Source organism: Moschus berezovskii, chromosome 3 (genome assembly GCF_049115385.1).
Source record: "Moschus berezovskii isolate FMDL1 chromosome 3, NW_MosBer_1.0, whole genome shotgun sequence".
In the NCBI taxonomy this organism is placed as follows: Eukaryota; Metazoa; Chordata; class Mammalia; order Artiodactyla; family Moschidae; genus Moschus; species Moschus berezovskii.
This window is the reverse complement of record NC_142462.1, coordinates 112,856,557-112,874,648: the sequence shown is the minus strand read 5'-3', so window position 1 is coordinate 112,874,648 and position 18,092 is coordinate 112,856,557. Positions and strand designations below refer to the sequence as shown.

Genomic DNA, 18,092 nt, shown 5'->3' with positions numbered 1-18,092 from the left:
CATTTTCAAGCTTATTAATCTCTCAGTCTTTATTGAGTTAGCACAGTGGGAGTCGGGCCTCCAGAGTAGATGTCCCTGCGACTGCTGCCTTGGGGGTGACCTCTCAGGTGTCCCGCTCCTTCTCCCACTACGTTGTCCGGATACTCAGCTCTGCTGCTTTTCCACAAGCAGGCCCATTTCCTTTGGACCCGCTGATTTTACTGAGGTCCCAGGATTTCTACAGGCTTGGCCAATCGCTCTCCGCCCAAGCTATAACTCTCAAAAATCAGCACAGTCCAGAGCGCTAGAGGGATAAATGCTTGGGGCCAGGGACAAGAAAGAGAGGAGTCTGAGCTCTGGGATCCCCCTTATGAGTCTGTTCCCAGCTCTGCCTTTCTGAGTAAAACCTCAGTCAGACGGGAGCCTGAAGGGGCGTGGTAAACAGAACCTGGGCCGTAGCCAACCCAGCGGGGCCCTGGTTTGGGAGGAGGAAGTGGGTGTGGCGACGGGGGCGTGGCTTGACAACTTCAGCGACTCCTCTGGACCAATCCCAACCCGGGAGGAGAAGCTGACCGCCGACCTGGGCCCAGGTGAGTCCCGCTCGGTGTCTCTCCGCTGCTCTGCGCACAGGATGGAGAGGGCCCGGGCGGCGCGGGGGGCGTCGAGGGAAGACCGAGCCGGGGCCGAGTTCGAAATGGAGTCCTTGGGAAGCCAGGTCCCGGAGCTGGAGCAGCCGCAGGTCCCCGCGGAGGAAAGACGCCCTGAGAGTCCCGAGAACAGCTTGAGTCTGGCCCCCGCCAAAGAGGCGGCGGGCGCGAGCCAGGACCTGTCGGGCGGGAAGATGCTGCCCTCGCCTGGCCCCGCGCCCCTGCGATTGATGCCACCCAGCCTGGGCTATGGCGCCTTCCGCCGCCAGGCGTCGACCGGCCCGGAGCCGCCGTCTCCGGGCCCCGCCGGGGCCGAGCAGTCCCGGGACGGCGAGGCGCCGGAGGCCGCACCGGGTGAGCCAGCTCCGGGCACCTGGACCCCGGTGGAACTGCAGGTGGACGTGCGCGTGAAGTCCGTGGGCGCGGCCGGCGGCAGCCGCGCGCCCTCGCCGGTACCCTCCACGCGCTTCCTCACCGTCCCGGTGCCCGAGTCCCCGGGCTTCTCCCGCCACGCCTCCCCCGCGCACACGCTCCTGCGGCGGACCCCGTCCCCGGGAGGCACGTGGGGCCGCGGCACGCCGCCGGCCGCAGCCGGGACTGAGCGCGGCCTCGACGCCGAGGGCTGCGCCAGTCCCGCGGAGGGACGCGCAGAGTCCCCGGGCTCCCACACGTGCCGCTGCCGCTGCCAGGAGGACGCCGTGCTCCTGCCCCACGCGGAGCTGGACGGAGACAAGAAGATATCCCGGATCATAAAGCGCGTAGGTAAGCGCGCGGGCGCCGGGATCAGCGCTGCCCGCTGGGGGTTCAGCCACTGGGGCAGAGGAACCCTCACCCGGCCTCTCTGGCTTAGAGCCAATAACCTTACGGTCTACGTAATTATAATTCAAATTGTTGGTAGTAAATAAAACCACTGTTCTCCCTCCCTGACCCTCCAAGAACTTTCGCGTTCCGTCTTAGTGTGCGCAGCATCTTTGAGAAGTAGGGGAGGAAGGAATTGCAGGCGCGAATAAGGCTTTCAGGATCACGTGACGGTGGTGGCGACCGGGAAGAACAACCTACTCCTGGCTCTGGCTGGCCGACCTCTCTAGGCCCAGGGTTCCTCTTTGCTTCCCATATATCAGGGATCACCTGGCCCCTAACACTCACCCATTCAGCAGATACTGCGTGGGGACAACAGGCCAGTCTGGCGGGGGTGGGGGTGGGGCGTGCCCCACGGCGTGGGGGTTTTGCAGGGAAGAAGAAAGATCCTAAATATAAAAATCCTGGACACGGAAGCAGAAGGGAGTGGTTGGTGAACTTGAGGGCATGGGAAGCTTCCTTCAGCTAAGTCTTGAAAGCTTAAGGAGTTGCGGATGGTAGACTCCTTCTAGGTAGAAAGCCAGAGGGAACAGAGACCCTGTAGAGGTAGACACGGACACATTGCTAAAAGCTTGGCCAGCGGAGAGGAAGGACGGGTCAGCTGGACAGGCTTCAAATCCCTGCGGCTCTATGCCGCAGGTGGGGATGGTTTGTTCTTGGACATGGTAGAGTTCAAGAACTCCGATCACTCAGGCATTTGTGCAGAGTTGGGTGCGAGCACACTTTCTGCATGAGAAGTGTAGTCGTTTTCTGGTGCTGCTGTAACAAACTGGCACAAACTTAGAGGCTTAAAATGGCACTAATTTATTATCTTGCAGTTCTGTAAATCTGAAATCTGATGTAGGCTCAGGGGTCTGAAATCCAGTTATCAACCTCTGTGATCCATTCTGGGGGCTTCAGGAGATGGTTGTTTCCTTGCTTTTTCTGGTTTCTAAGGGTGATCGAGTTCCTTAGCTCATGGTCCTTTGTATATTTAAAACCAGACAATGTCTGCTTGAAGCCTCCCACTGCCATCTTTGACTCTCCTGCCCTTCTGTCCCCCTCTTCCATTTATAAAGACCCTTGTGATTACACTGGACCCACCCAGAAATCCATCTCAAGGTCAGCAGATAAGAAACCTTAATCCCCATGTACCTGTAACCTAACACATTCCCTGGTTCCAGGGGTTAAGACGTGGACATCTTTGCTGCCGTGCTGTGTGTGCTCAACTGTGTCTGACTTGTTGCAACCCCATGAACTGTAGCCTGCCAGGCTCCTCTGTCCATGGAATTTTCCAGGCAAGAATACTGGAGTGGGTTGCCATTTCCTCCTCCAGAGGATCTTCCCGACCCAGGGATCAAAGTTGTGTCTTCTGCATTGGCAGGTGGATTCTTTACCAGCATCTTTAGGGGGACATTATTCTATCTACCATAATGAGTCTATAACTTTTTATCAGATTAATAATAGAAGTTGTTCAGTCATGTCCAACTCTTTGTGACCTGATGGACTATATGTAGCCTGCCAGGCTCCTCTGCCCATGGAATTCTCCAGGCAAGGATACTGGAGTGGGTTGCCATTCCCTTCTCCAGGGATCTTCCCGACCCAGGGATTGAACCTGGGTCTCCTGTGTTGCAGGCAGATTCTTTACTGTCTGAAGGGTGAGGTGGTAAGGAAATGACTAGAAAGTGAGCTCTGACAGCACTGTAGAGGAAGGTTGGGACAGGCATGAGGTTGAAGGAAGGCAGACCTTAGGAGGTGATAGCAGTCATTCACCCAGAGACGATGAAGGCTTGATCTGTGGCAGGGGTGGGAGGGAGGGTTCAAGAGGTAGGATTAGTGAGCGAGGCCACTGTGCCCATGAAGATGCGCGAACAGGAGGAGTGGGGATACCTCCCAAGTTGCTGATCTGAGTAGTGGAGTTGGATTCATTGGGTTATCCTTCCCGAGGGGAGAATGGGGAAAGAGGTGGGGAAGAAATAAGCAGGTACATTTGGGAATTCCAGGTAGTGATGTCATTTAAAGGAAGAGGAGTCAGACATCCCTGGCAGTCCAGTGGTTAAGACTCCAAGCCCTGACTACAGGGGGCGCAGTTTCCATCACTGATCTGGGAACTAAGATCCTGCATGCCATGCATCACCAAAAAACAAAAAGAAGAGGAGCCAGTCACAGACTGGGAAAGAAAAGTATAGGTGGTAGGAAGAGAATCAGGATACAAAGAAGCCGCAAAAGGAGAGAGTTTGAGGAGGATGTGGTCAGCAGTGTCCTGGGGAGAGGCAGACTTAGGGAGTGCTGCCACGTGGGAACAGAGCTCTGGGCATGAGGCAAGGAACCTGGGGGCATAGGGGCGAATTTTGAGGGTAGAGGGGGAGACACCTGACAGAAAATACTGCGGGGTGCTCATAGACACTACTGCTTTGGCCTTGCTGTCTGGAAAGTGTGGGATCAAAGAACTTTAAGGTCCCAGCACCTGGCTGAGGCTTGGTCTCAGGGAGGCTGCCTGGATGAGGAACTCTGTGTGTGGTTTCTGCCTGCTGGGGCCTTTACCACAAGGGATCAAGCTAGTGACCTCAACAAGAGGGCACTTGAGGGCACAGGCTGGGGGACTTGCCCAGGCCCCCAGCACAGTAATGCTGCCACCCAGCTGTTTCACGTCCCCTCCTTGTGAACCCGAGAAGGCAGGGCAGAGCCCACTGTGGAGAGAGTTAGGGGACATCACTGCTTTGGGGGGCAACTGTCCCAGAGGCGCTGGCCCCATGTAAACTGAAAAATCAAAGACTCAGGCATGGACTTGCCTGGTGGTCCAGTGGCTAAGACTCCGCGCTCCCAATGCAGAAAGCCTGAGTTCAATCCCTGGTCAAGGAACTAGATCCCACATGCTGCAACTAAGACCTGACACAGTCAAATTAATAAATATTAAAAAAAAAAAAAAAAGACTCAGGGAATGTTCTGTATGGCAGCATGCAGCCCAGAAGAGAAGTTGCTTTTGGCAGACAGCCTAAAACTGGGGGGACAGCTGGATCCTCGGATGGAGAATATGCACCCTTAGGTGTTAGTTTAGAGTCCCCTCATCTGGTCCCAAGGCTGGTAGGTGTCTCTCTTCTGTGCTCCACGGGCCCTTGTGCTGCCCAGCTCAGCATCCCTCTTGTAAGTATCCTCAAGATTCCCGAGCCCCGTGGGTCATGGCTGGTGACAGCCTACATCTCACCAAATCTCCGACACCTGACAGTGCTCTATGAATCAATACTCAATGAATGGCACTAACTCCAGAACGTGAGCACGTGTCAGGAATGCTTCATCCCCAGCCCGTTCAGGGCAGGAGAGCCACAGTTGGATCTCAGTGGTTGTTCACCCCGCTGGTGCCGGTCACATTGTGCTCAGCACTTCAGGTGTGAAGGATAGGAGGAAACAGAGTCCTGACCCCGCCCTCCGGCAGTCCTTACTCTGGGGAAAACAAAAGGGCCTGGCAGTCTGCGATGGCATGGCGGGGGGAGGTGGGTACATTCAGAGGAAGAATGTTCTCAGTGTCTGGAGGAAGTGGAGCCGAGAGAGTGGTGTCCAGCATGCTTGAGCTGAGCCAGAGGGACCGAGGCCACCAGCTGAAGTAGACTGACCTGCAGGTCTCTCAGTGGTAGGAACCCTCTGAGTCCTCTGGCAAGCTTTGTATTTGGAAGTGTGTATTTTAGTTTTTATGATGCCCCTCAGCTGCCCCAGGTGAATAAACTGAAAGTCCCCCCAAACCGGCTCTACCCAAGCTGTGGGGTTTAACTACAGGAGGAAGCAGGTGGTATTTCAGATGTGGGTTGGGAAAGGTAGTCAAAATATAGAGAATGACAGTGGATGAGCAGTGAAGAAAAGCAGCAGAGGGTGTGACGTTGGAGATGTCAATACCAGATACAAAAAGGGAATCAAACGGTGGGCATATACAATGTACATGGCTTTTTTTTTTTTTAATGGAATTAAGTCTTTTCAAAATAATGAAATATTTGCCACAGACTTACTTCTCCTTCTAGACTTTGGGAAACATGACTGATTTCTTAGGACCCTCACACCGATTATGCAGCATTCGTAACCCTCATCCCCAAGATCTGGGTAGGTCTGGGGCCCCCTGCAGCAGGATGTTTTTGCTCTGATTGATTTCACACCTGAGTTGTGGCTGAGGTCCCATCCTGAGTGCTCAGTGACTTCAGATGCATGTGCCTTTCTGGGTGGAAAGCTGCTTATAACTATCGAAGTCTGTGAGCAAGCATTGACTATGTTTTATTCTCCAAGTGTCCCCCTCTGGTCTCCCCAGTTATTCTGTCTACAGGGCAGGATGTGACATCTGAATACGTTCTATCTCTGAGTCCTTCCTCCCTCCTGGAGTGTCCCCCATCTTCCTTTCCCCTCCGCAGCCTCATTCTAGCCATCTGGTCCCCTGGTCCCTGAGCGGCTGACAGCTCACATTTGTCTAGTGCTCTGCAGCCTGCAAAGCGCTTTTTGCCTGATGCTCCATCAGTGGTCTCCAGTGACCCGGAGCAAGAGAGAAGAGGCAGGTGTGATTCCAACATTAAAATGGGAAAACACCAAGAACACTTGAGGGGCCCATGGAGTCAGGACTTGAACTTGAATTGGAGGGTCTGTTGAAATTTGAATTTCACCCTGGGCCCGCCCTCCCTTGGAATTTTATCTCCTGGCATCTTTGCCGGTCCCATTAGCAACCTAACCCAGGGACCTTGCCCATCCTCGGTGTCGCTGGGGCCTTGCCTCTAGTGCACATCAGGTGCCCCATTAATTGTTAGCCACTTAACCGTCTCACTTGAAGAGAACCTCGTGTCTCCTAGTTATTTAAGAAGTGGAATATCTTTTAGCAGTTTTCTCCCAAATATGAAGTTTGGGCCTAAACTGAATGGTTTATCCTGGTGTTATGGGCCAAGGGGGTGGGTGCTGAGCTGGGTGTGATGCTCTTGTAGGATTCAGCATGGTCCTGAGTTGTGGTGATATCCTAACCGTGTCTCCTGTTGTCCCCTCCCCACCCTCCCAGGACTGCCCATGTACATGAGGTCCCTGCGCTGGGCCCTGGCAGTCATGGCCATGCTCCTGGCAGTGTTGGCGGTGGCTGTTGTGGCCCTGGCCTCGAAAACAGGTGTGGAACTTCTTCCCCACCCTCACCCCTCTCCTCCCCCTCCCCCATCCCCTTTCCTCCCCTGCTCCACCAGCAGCGTGTCTAGTCCTTCCAACTTCTTTGTGAAATTAGTAAAAGACATCCCAGGGACTTTCCTGGCAGTCCAGTGGTTAGGACTTCGCCTTCCAAGGCAGGGACTACAGGTTCAATCCCTGGTTGGGCAGCTAAGCTCCCCCGTGCCCCACACCAAAAACCCCAAACATGAAACAGAAGTAATATTGTAGCAAATGCAATAAAGACTTTTAAAAATGGTCCAAATCCAAAACATCTTTTGAGAAAAATAAAGAAGAAAGAAAAAGACATCCCCTTGGGCAGATGCACAAAGATAGGGGGCTCAGTGAGCAAATGTAAGGAGACGCAGCAGCAGCAGCAGCAGAGCCCCTTCCGGGTGGATGCAGCTTGTACTAAGCCTTCCCGGGACCTGCCCCGCCCCCGGTGCTCTTTTCCCTCTCCCCTTCCAGGCTCGCCAGCTCCATGTCTCCGCCCCAGCCCCCTGATATATGAACATCCATACCAACCCTGAGCTCTGTACAGTTTACCCGGTGCTCACCTCCGGTCTCCATGCCGCAGGGACCAGATGCCGACCATGCCCCCAGGGCTGGATGTGGTCCGAGGAGCAGTGCTACTACCTCGCTGCCGAAGCCGAGGCCTGGGAGACCAGCCAGGCTTTCTGCTCAGCCCACCACGCTACCCTCCCCCTGCTGAGACACACCCAGGTGAGAAGGGGGGAGGTGGGCAGGGGAGGGGCATGATCCCAAGACGGTAAATATACTTGCAAAGAAAGAGTACTGAAAGGAAGTATACTAATGGTTATCACTGGAGCCACAAGTGATTATTTTTCTTCTTTCAAGCTTTTTGGAATGTTCCAGGTGTTCCACAAATGTGCTCTAGAAGTAGGGGGACATGCTAGAGGAATGGTAGCCCAAGAGATCAGAATATAATGGATTCTGTCTGACCCAGCCCGGCTGGGTCTGCAAAGTGAAAGCCAGTGGGAACTTGGTGTGTCCCTAGAGAGTGCCTGGAGCTGATGGGGGGTGGAGAGTGAACTGGGCAAGGACTTAGCAGCCCATCTCCTGAGACCCACTCAGTGCAGCAAGTGTCATCAGAAAACTGGTGAAACAAAAGGTCCCTGCCCTCTGGCCTCACATCAGACAGGTTTGGTTCACAATGACTTTGGATGTCACCTGAACAAATGCCCTCCCTGTGACTGGGGTCCTCCAAGAGGGGAGATGGGCTGAACTACCCCAATTGCAAATGGATCTTAAATTCTTTTAAAACTTAGCACATAGGATCAATCATTTGTGACACAAGTATATATAATCAGAAAATATATCACAAAGTTTCGATAAGCTTTTTTCAAAAAGGAACTTCCAAAACGCCCCTTGCAAAAAGACCACAGTGAAGACTTGGGTCTCAAGCAGTTAAAATCCTGAATAGAATGGTTGTGGAGTTCTAGAATTCTCCGAGTTCTGGACAAGGGCTATAAAAGTCACCGAGGCGGAGGTGGGAAAGAGCAGCTGAGGTCAGGCCGGCTGCTGGTCGAGGGGCCCGGCCGGCTGGCAAAGGCTGGGCTCACAAGTTGGGAGGCACGGATCCCTGGGACACGCCAAAGTGCCAGTACACACAGCCTGATGGTGGACACAGCTCATCTTCCTCAAGAGTTTAAGAGGAAGGGAGAAACTTTCAGGGCTTCCCAGGTGGCACTGGTGGTAAAGAACCTGCCTGCCAGTGCAGGAGACACAAGATGCACAGGTTCGATCCCTGGGTCAGGAAGATCCCCTGGAGGAGGGCACCCCACTCTAGTATTCTTGTCTGGAGAATCCCATGGACAGAGGAACCTGGCAGGTTACAGTCCATAGGTTGCAAAGAGACACGACTGAGGCAACTTAGCTTGCACACACGTGCCATCAATCATTAGATGCACTAGCCACTGGTTTAAGATCAGTTTGGTTTCACAGGGGTGGAGAAGGAAGTTCAGTTCAGTTCAGTCATTCAGTTGTGTCTGACTCTTTGCGACCCCATGAACCACAGCATGCCAGGCCTTTCTATCACCAACTCCCGGGGTCCACCAAAACCTATGTCCATTGAGTCGGTGATGCCATCCAACCATCTCATCCTCTGTCCCCTTCTCCTCCAGCCTTCAATCTTTCCCAGCATCAGCGTCTTTTCAAATGTGTCAGCTCTTTGCATCAGGTGGCCAAAGTATTGGAGTTTCAGCTTCAACATCAGTCCTACCAATGAACACCCAGGACTGATCTCCTTTAGGATAGACTGGTTGGATCTCCTTGCAGTCCAAGGGACTCTCAAGAGTCTTCTCCAACACCACAGTTCAAAAGCATCAATTCTTCAGTGCTCAGCTTTCTTTATAGTCCAAGTGTCACATCCATACATGACTACTGGAAAAACCATAGCCTTGACTAGACGGACCTTTGTTGACAAAGTAATGTCTCTGCTTTTCCATATGCTGAATAGGTGGGTCATAACTTTCTTTCCAAGGAGCAAGCATCTTTTAATTTCATGGCTGCAATTACCATCTGCAGTGATTTTGGAGCCCCCAAAATAAAGTCAGCCACTGTTTCCCCATCTATTTGCCATGAAGTGATGGGACCGGATGCCATGATCTTAGTTTTCTGAATGGGAAAGGAAGAAGATTCTTGAAATGTACACGTCGACTATAAGCTGCATCTTGAGTGCAGAAAGATGAAAACGCGAATAGATATCATGGGATTCAGAAAATTATATAGCTGAAAACATTTAAATATTAACACAGAAATGTTTGAAGGCAGAAAGTAGAATGGTGGTTGCCAGGGGGAGGGGAAAATCAGAGTTGCTTCATGGGTGCAAAGTTTCAGTTGGGGAAGATGAAAAAGTTCTGGAGATGAAGGGGGAGCAGTGATGGTCATACAGCAGTGAGTGAGCCTAAAGCCTCTGAGCTACACACTTAAAAATGGCAAATTTTATGTGTATATTTTACCACAATTTTAAAAGAAGAAATGTATGAAAGCATGGTAAGTAGTTTAAGATGTAGAACATAAGCTTTCAGGTAATATCAGGATCACATTCTCCTCCCCCACATTGGTAGCAAAATTGGAGACATACCAGCTAGAGGCAGTGGAGCCCCAATGTCAGTGCCACCCTTACAGAACTTTCCTTTGAGCTGTAAATTACTCCAAAGTTTCTGTACTTAGTTGCTTAGTCGTGTCCGACTCTTTGCGACCTCATGAACTTTGTAGCCTGCCAGGCTCTTCTGTCCATGGGGATTCTCCAGGCAAGAACACTGGAATGGGTTGCCATATCCTCCTCCAGGGGATCTTCCCGACCCAGGAATCGAACACAGGTCTCCTGAATGGCAGGCTGATTCTTTACCATCTGAGCCAGCAGGGAAGCCCCCAAAATTTCTAGAATTTACTTTTATCTCTGCTGCTGCTAAATCGCTTCAGTCATGTCCAACTCTTTGCGACCCCGTGGACTGCAGCCTACCAGGTTCCTCCATCCATGGGATTTTCCAGGCAAGAGTACTGGAGTGGGTTGCCATTGCCTTTTATCTCTAGACAGTGCTTTTCCCACACCACAACTTTTGCTGACAATGGGAACGGGTTAGTGGAGTCTGAGCTGCAAGAAATGGAATGGGTGGAGCTGGGTGGGGAGGCCCAGGGAGAGAACCCGATGGCCTGGGGCTAAGACAGAAGGGCAGGATCACCTTGGCAACGCCAGGCATCAGATGAGGTCATGTATGTTGGGGTCAGACACGAAGCTTTACACACCACCCAGCAGACTGGAGACTCATTTAATGAGTGTATACTACACGCCCTTGGCTTTGTGGACATGATCTCAGGCCTCATTGCAAACATCTCCCCCACTTACAGAGGATCATACTGAAGCTCTGAAAAGTCAGGGAACTTGACATAGCTTGCAAGTCACAGAACCAGAATTTGAGTAAGGGGTGGCCAGGCCCCAAAGTGCTCCTCTGCTGTGTGTGCCTTGTGCAGTCTGGGTTTTTGGGATTTCAGAAGGGGTAAGGTGGTCACTCCTCAGTCTGAAAGTTCTTTCAGGTTCCTCTCCCAGCTGTTGACCAGCTGATGTTCCTGGAAGAGGTGGGTGGGGGATGGGTCTGCACCAACACCTCTGGGTGCAGGGCTGGCCTCACAGCTCACGTGTTACCTATGGCCCTTGCTGGTTATTGGCAGGGACATGGTGGTTGGGGGGTGCATTTTGTTGGGCTGGTCTGCTGTGTGCTGGGCTCTCACGGTCAGTGATCAATAGGGCAAGCCCCCAGCCCTCACCAAGTTCACCGGTACAGAAATCTGGCAAGTTCAGTTTCTCACACCACGCTCTGAACTATGAAGGCTGTAGTGATCCAGGGGAGGGGTTCAGTGCAGTGTCCCTACAGAAAGTCACCTTTAAACTGAGACCTGAAGGACAAACAGGAGTGTCATCAAGGGGGCAGGCATCATTCTGTGCTTCCTTTCTGTGGGTTTTACTTTTTTTGGCCACACTGCACAGCCTGTTGGATCTTAGTTCCCCTACCACAGCTTCAACCTGCGCCCTCTGCAATGAAAGTGCAGTCTTAACCACAGGACTGCCAGGGAAGTCCCGGTGCTCGCTTCCTAATCCCCAGGGTCAAACACAGAACTTTTGTCCGTCATCCTCAACACTGGTAGAGGGGAACTAAGCCTGTGTCAGATGTATGCCAGGCCACTTCCTGTCATCACTAATGTGCGTGCTGCTCAGTGTGGCGAGCTCCATGGGCGTGCTGGCATGGTCTGCTTTTTTCCACTTGGCGTGATTTCATATTTACATTTTCTTGCCTAACTGCGTCTTTGGTGTGCCTGTCATCTTTAAGAGCACTGTAATTTTCCATCATGTTGATATCCCATAATTTGCCTAGTTATTTCCTGACTGCTGAGCATTTGGCTGGTTTCCATTTTATCTTTATAAATAGCAGCAGGAAGTTTTGAGAACGTTCATTTTCTCTTTCTGTTCTTGGATTTCTTCCCCAAAGTGGAATTACCGATCTGAGCACTGCTGCTGCTGCTGCTGCTAAGTCACTTCAGTCGTGTCCGACTCTGTGTGACCCCATAGACGGAAGCCCACCAGGCTCCCCGTCCCTGGGATTCTCCAAGCAAGAACACTGGAGTGGGTTGCCATTTCCTTCTCCAATGTGTGAAAGTGAAAAGTGAAAGTGAAGTCGCTCAGTCGTTTCCGACCCATAGCGACCCCACAGACTGCAGCCTACATGGCTCCTCCATCCATGGGATTTTCTAGGCAAGAGTACTGGAGTGGCTTGCCATTGCCTTTTCCGCATCTGAGCACTAGGAACCATGATATACCGCTCTTGTGACATAGCACGATTTATGTTCTGGAAAGATTGGGTTGGTGTGGACAGCTGTCCCACCCTTCCACCTTCCAGTTCCCTACGCCAGGGCTTAGGATATGGAAACATCTTTTTTCGAGTTGAAGATTTTTTAATTGGAGGATAATTACTTTACAATGCTGGTCGTTTCTGCCCTACTGCAACGTGAGTCAGCCATAAATATACATATATCTCCTCCCTCTTGAGCCTTTTTCCCACTCTACCCCTCACCATTTTTAAACTTTTTTTTTTTGCTTTAATTCATTGCTAAAAACATCATGACGTTGAGGACAAGTATTTAAAAGAAAAAAGCATCTCCAACAGCTCTAACATCCTTGTTTTGGTTTTTGTTCCTCGTGTGTCTGTGTCCAGGGGCGCACACATTTTTTTTTCATTCTTATAATCAGGCCACAACTTTTAATTCAGCTTTTTCACAGACTGTAAGCCCTCACATACTATAACTTTTCCCCATTTTGCCCCATGGATTTCATACTCACCCTTATTTTTAATGGTCTTTCTTTAAAACATCTTTTATTATTATTGATTTTGGCTGCACTGGGTCTTCACTGCAGAGCACAAGCTCTGGAGCATGAGGGCTCTGTAGCTGTGATTCTGAAGACTTAGTTGCTCCTCGGCACGTGAGATCCTAGTTCCCCAACCAGGGATCGAACCCTCGTCCCCCTGCATTGGAAGGTTCTTACCCACTGCACCCCAGGGAAGTCCCCTTTAGTGGTCTTACCAATACTTTCCTCGGTGGATGTAATGTAGTTTATTATTCTTGCTGGCAACTGTGGTGTTGACCATCTGTTCCCTAACCACCACTGCAGCCTCCCGCCCAGCAAGGCTGCTTGCTGTCTGTCACCTGGGTTTCTTTGTAGGCTCCCAGCTTTCCCCATCTTCTCAGAACTTCCTCGTTTCTCTGTTCAGTATCCATCGTGCGTTGCTCGTGGGGATGGAGGACCACATCCGTTCTCTCTAGCAAGCATCCAATACAACTTCCCACTTCCTGGCGTTTGGGGAGAGATGGGTCACGTCTCTGGCTTGGGGAGCTGGGAACTTGTGGAAGCTGGGGTGGGAGGATCAGACAGGGGGATGGAAGCCCAGGTGAGCCATACCAGTGACCCGAGAAGAATGACCCGCTGCTTTCCTCCCTCAGGATTTCCTGAGCAAATACCCGGTCACCAAGTACTCCTGGGTGGGAGCCCGACGAGGCCCCCAGGGCTGGCACTGGATCGACGGGAGCCCCCTGCCACCCCAGCTGTGAGTGACCGTGGGCCTGGCTGGCTGACCCCTCTGTCCCGTTTGCTCACACTGGGCCCCCCGTGTGACCAGCATGGCATCACAGCAGCACCAGAGGGACCCGGAGGCCTTCCCCTTCACCTGTCCCCAGGTTGAGTCCTCTCCCCCCAAGCCCGCCCCTTCTCCATCCCCCTCCTAGGATGGGTATCTCAGTTTCACTTAGTCCCTATCATCCCATCCCTTGTTTGGGTCCCCCACGCATTTGCCCAAGAAGGACTGTCACCCTCTTCTCTGGATAAGGGGTGTGCCTCTCAGGTTTGGTGGTTTGCCCAGGGCCACCCAGCTGACACCTGGGGCAGGAGGGGGTGCGGCCTCCTGGCTCCTGCCCCAGGGCTCTTTCCCCGACCCCGGGCTCCGGGTGGTGATCCCAGCACTACCCAGGCAGCGGCCGCACAGGCCAGGAAGGCCTGTCCTCCTGAAGGCCTCTCCGTTCTCTCACCCTTCCCCAGGCTCCCAGAGGAAGACCTGGACCAGCCGGATCTCGAGTGCGGGCGCCTGGAGGGAGGCAAGCTGGTGGCTTCGGACTGTGCCTCCCCCAGACCCTGGGTCTGTGCCAAGGGGATCAAGTAAATTGGGCTTCTGCCGGCCCTGAGTCTGCTGGGGGCTTGTGGCTCCCCGGGGAGGCCAGGTTGAGAGCTGGGGCAGCCTCCTCCGTGGACCAGGGTTCCCCGGTCTCCCCACTCAGTGCTCAATGGTCCTGCCTCAGTGAACCAGGGAGCAGGTCCTGGGGCAGGAAGATGGGGTCCACGGGAGAGGAGGGCCACCGTGGCCCCAAAGCTGAGCCCCCCGCTGGATCTCCAGCTGCTGAAGTGCATTTGCTGTGACCTTGTGTTTTTTTTTTTTAAAGCACTCTAAGCCTGTTTCTCCCTTGTTAAACCAGCCATTCCCCCTTCTCACGTACCTGATGCCTCACAGGCATGTGCCCTTTCCGAGAGGAACAGAGAGGACTCAGGTGATCCCAGCCTGGCTTCTCCTCGAGCCCACGGAGGAAGGCTCCTATTTCATGTCTGGGATTTGGCAGCAATGATGTCAAAGACCCTTTCCAGGTGGTCAGACGCACCCACACACCCACAGCGTATGGAGGACGGGGCAGGAGAAAGGGCCGCCCCGGAGGAGAGAGGAAGCAGGTCCCGTCCCTGCCCCGGGAGCAGGCAGAGTAAGGTTCTTTGTACAGACCAGCATCAGGGGGTTGCTGGCGGGGTGTCCACCCAGCTGATGCCAGAGGCTGAGAGGATGTGGCGAGGAGAGCCATCCAGGCAGGGGGAACCAAGAGAACACCCCCTCTTGGTGGGTGAAGCCGCTGTAAAGCTTGGGGTCTGAGTGAGAAAAAGGAATCAGAAATGCGGGGAGGCATGAGGCAGCCCTGCCTCTCAGAGCTGTGGGGACACAGCCTGGAGATGCTCCCCAGTTGAGGTTCAGTGAGGGGTCTTTGGGTTGAAGGGCATGGCAGCAAAGTGGGGGGGAGAGTGTGTGTGCACGTGCTCGCACACAGGCTCACTCAGTCGTGTCCGGCTCTTTGCAGCCCCGTGGACTATGGCCCACCAGGCTCCTCTGCCCATGGGATTCTCTAGGCAAGAATACTGGAGTGAGGGGTGCCATTTCCTCCTCCAGGGGATCTTCTCGACCCAGGGGTCGAACCCACGTCTCTTGCACCTCCTGCATTGGCAGGCAGATTCTATACCACTCGCAGCACCTGGGAGGCCCAGGCTTCCCCAAAGGAAAGAAACGACCTGCCGTGCCTATGGTGCCAATCAGTTGCAAACCAACCTTCTTCTTTAAAGGCAGGCCCGGCGCCCGAACTCCTCAGAGAAAGCTCTACTGGTCGAGTTAAACTAAGAGCCTGTACAGAGTGTGCGGCTGCCTGGAGAAAGGGGTGGAGAGCCGTGAGAACACACCCGATGATCAATAAAAATCTTAGAAACACGCTGTTGTTTCTCATGACTTCCTTCCAACTACAAATTAGCCCAGAGCTTGATGACGTGTACTAGTTTAACTCTCTTCGGAGCCCTTCTCGGCGAACGTTCTGGCGTTGTCAGGCTGGTTTCATGTCAGTTTCAGGGTCACTACCAGCTTGGGGCCCTCTGGGCTCAGTGTCACTTAAGATCACCTGCGGTACTTAAAGGACCCAGGTGCCCAGGGTGGGTGGTGTGGTGCTGCAGTGCAGAAACCTGAGAGTTTCTCAGCTCCAGTGGGTAAGGAAGGAGAGTAAACGAGTGAAGTCTGAGCTACCAAAGTATGAAGCTCCCAGTTACTGTCCAAAGTTGGCAAGCCAAGGAATAGCAGTGTACACTTACTATTTAGAATTATGGAGACAAGTACGACAAGAAATGGGCTTCCCTGGTGGCTCAGCTGGTAAAGAATCTGCCTGCAACACCAGAGACCTGGGTTCGATCCCAGGGTTGGAAATATCCCCTGGAAAACGGAAAGACTACCCACTCCAGTATTCTGGCCTGGAGAATGCCATGGACTGTACAGTCCATGGGGTCACAAAGAGTTGGACAGGACTGAGTGACTTTCTCACTAGATGAAATGGCAAGAATCATTTCAGATGGTCACCTTAAAACTATATGGCGACAGAAATCATGAGAGTACTTGTCTTGAGGCAAGGCAGTATTAACTGGGCAGAGGTGCCAGTGAGTATTTGAGGATGCTGGAATGGTCTGTATCTTGATGTGGGTGAGGGTAGGTGGATGCACGTGTATAAATTCATCAAGCTGTACACTTAAAGAGCTTAAATGTCTAAGGAACAGGAGTGAGATTACAAGGGGACTGATGTTCGTTCTTTTTTGTAAATATACGTCCTTTAGTACTATTAACATAAAACCATATTCACTTAAAAAAAAAATACCATATTCGGGACTTCCCTGGAAGTCCAGGAGTTAAGACTCCCAGCTTCCACTTCGAGGGCTCAGGTTCGATCTCTGGTTAGAGAACTAAGATCCCTCTTGCCGTACCATGCAGCCAAGAAATAAAAAAATTAATTAAAAAACCTGTATTTGTGTACTACTTCGATTAAAAGAAATTGAAATGTTTAAAAGGTCCAAAAGATTCTGATATGCAGCCTGGCTTGAGAACTACTAGTTTTAGAAAGGGTTCCTGTGACTGGAATGCCTTTTCTTACAACCTGTAATTATTTCTTACATCAAGATACGTTTTCACAAGTTTCAGCCTCACTTCACCTTCAGAGCGTGTTTCCCTTTCTACTAACTGGAAGCTGGAAAAGTTACACAGCAGGTTGGTCTGCATGGAATCCTCGAGTAGTTTTTCTTTAGGCTCTTTTCCCACCAGGGACTGCCAACGGCTATTGTTTGAAATCCACACCAGTAATGCTGCCACCAGCACCCGCCTGTTTCTCGGAGCTTTGGAGAACAGCCTCAGACACAGGCTGGCCCAGCACGTCACAGCAGCTTCTGAGGCACAGCTGTGGACACCTCGCTTGTGAGTCACCTGTGTGCAGCACACACAGCTCATCCTGAGATGGGCAGGGGGTGGGTACCGACCCCCAAGTCAGGTTTTTACCAGCTTTCCTGGTGAGACACACTGTCTAAAAGTCCATATTGTCACCAGAAAAAGTATATTTTGTCAACTTCATTGAGGTATAATTTGCAAAGAAGAAAATAAGCTCTTAGAGTTACCTTTTGGGACTACCCTAGGTGGTCCAGTGGTTAAGAATCCACTGCAGGGAGCATGGGCTTGATCCCCGGTCAAGGAACTAAGATCTTGCAGGCCTCATGGTGTAGCCAAAAATAAAAAATAAAGAGGGTAACTTCTGAAGACTGTAGGCACCCAAACCACTGCCAGTCAAGACATGGAGTAGTTCCAACACTCCAGGAAGTTCCCTCATGTCTGTTTGTGGTCAGTGCTCTCTCTTTCCTGACCTTCAGCCCCAGGCAAATTGAAGTTCAGCTTGTTCTGGGATTTCACCGAACAGAACTGTACATGATTTACTCTTTGTGTGTGCTTCTTTAGCAACAGCACAAGGTTTTAAAGACATGTTCAGGTTGCCGCATTTACTGATAGAAGTTCCTTTCTTTGTAGGGATAAGTCACAATCTTTATCATCTGTCTAGTTGGTTGTCTCCAGTTTACGGCCATTATGAATCCAATGCTGCTGCTGCAGATGCTAAGTCGCTTCAGTCGTGTCCGACTCTGTGTGACCCCATAGACGGCAGCCCACCAGGCTCCCCCGTCCCTGGGATTCTCCAGGCAAGAACACTGGAGTGGGTTGCCATTTCCTTCTCCAATGTGTGAAAGTGAAAAGTGAAAGTGAAGTCGCTCAGTCGTGTCCGACCCCTAGCAACCTCACGGACTGCAGCCCACCAGGCTCCTCCATCCATGGGATTTTCTAGGCAAGAGTACTGGAGTGGCTTGCCATTGCCTTCTCCGGAATCCAATGCTATGGACATTCAAATCTAAGTCTGTGTGTGGAAGTAGGCTGTCAATTTTCTTGAATATCTAGGAGAAGGGTTACTGGGTTGTATGGTACGGGTGTGTGTTCAGGCAAAGGAATCATCAGGGATACTGGGCTTCTTCCTACAAGCTCCAACTTCCTACCACCACCGTGGAGCAGCCATGTGGCCTGGCAGTGACGCCAGTTTGCAAGTGGAGGTGAGCAGCGATGACCTGGGAGGCACCCGATACATCTAAGCCTACTGTACGCCGTGCGGTCCCAGCCCTCTGGCCAGTGTTTGGTTCAGGAGTCCAGACTGAAGTCAATTAGGGGTGTCACTCACTCTGTCCACTTTGCTTGTTTCCAAATGGGAACTTGACTCAATTGGGCCACAGACCTAAGCAAAGACGGCCATGCTCTTTACAGA

General features: G+C 52.1%; 1 protein-coding gene across 1 annotated transcript; it reads left to right on the top strand.

The window, feature by feature from the left end:
- Positions 1–545: 545 nt before the first annotated feature.
- On the top strand, positions 546–13,976 carry KLRG2 (killer cell lectin like receptor G2). The gene is made up of 5 exons (XM_055421344.2): positions 546–1,388; positions 6,484–6,585; positions 7,195–7,340; positions 13,134–13,237; positions 13,726–13,976. Exons 1-5 carry the CDS (start codon positions 611–613, stop codon positions 13,844–13,846), a joined length of 1,251 nt encoding a protein of 416 aa, XP_055277319.2. The 5' UTR covers positions 546–610; the 3' UTR covers positions 13,847–13,976.
- Positions 13,977–18,092: the final 4,116 nt, after the last annotated feature.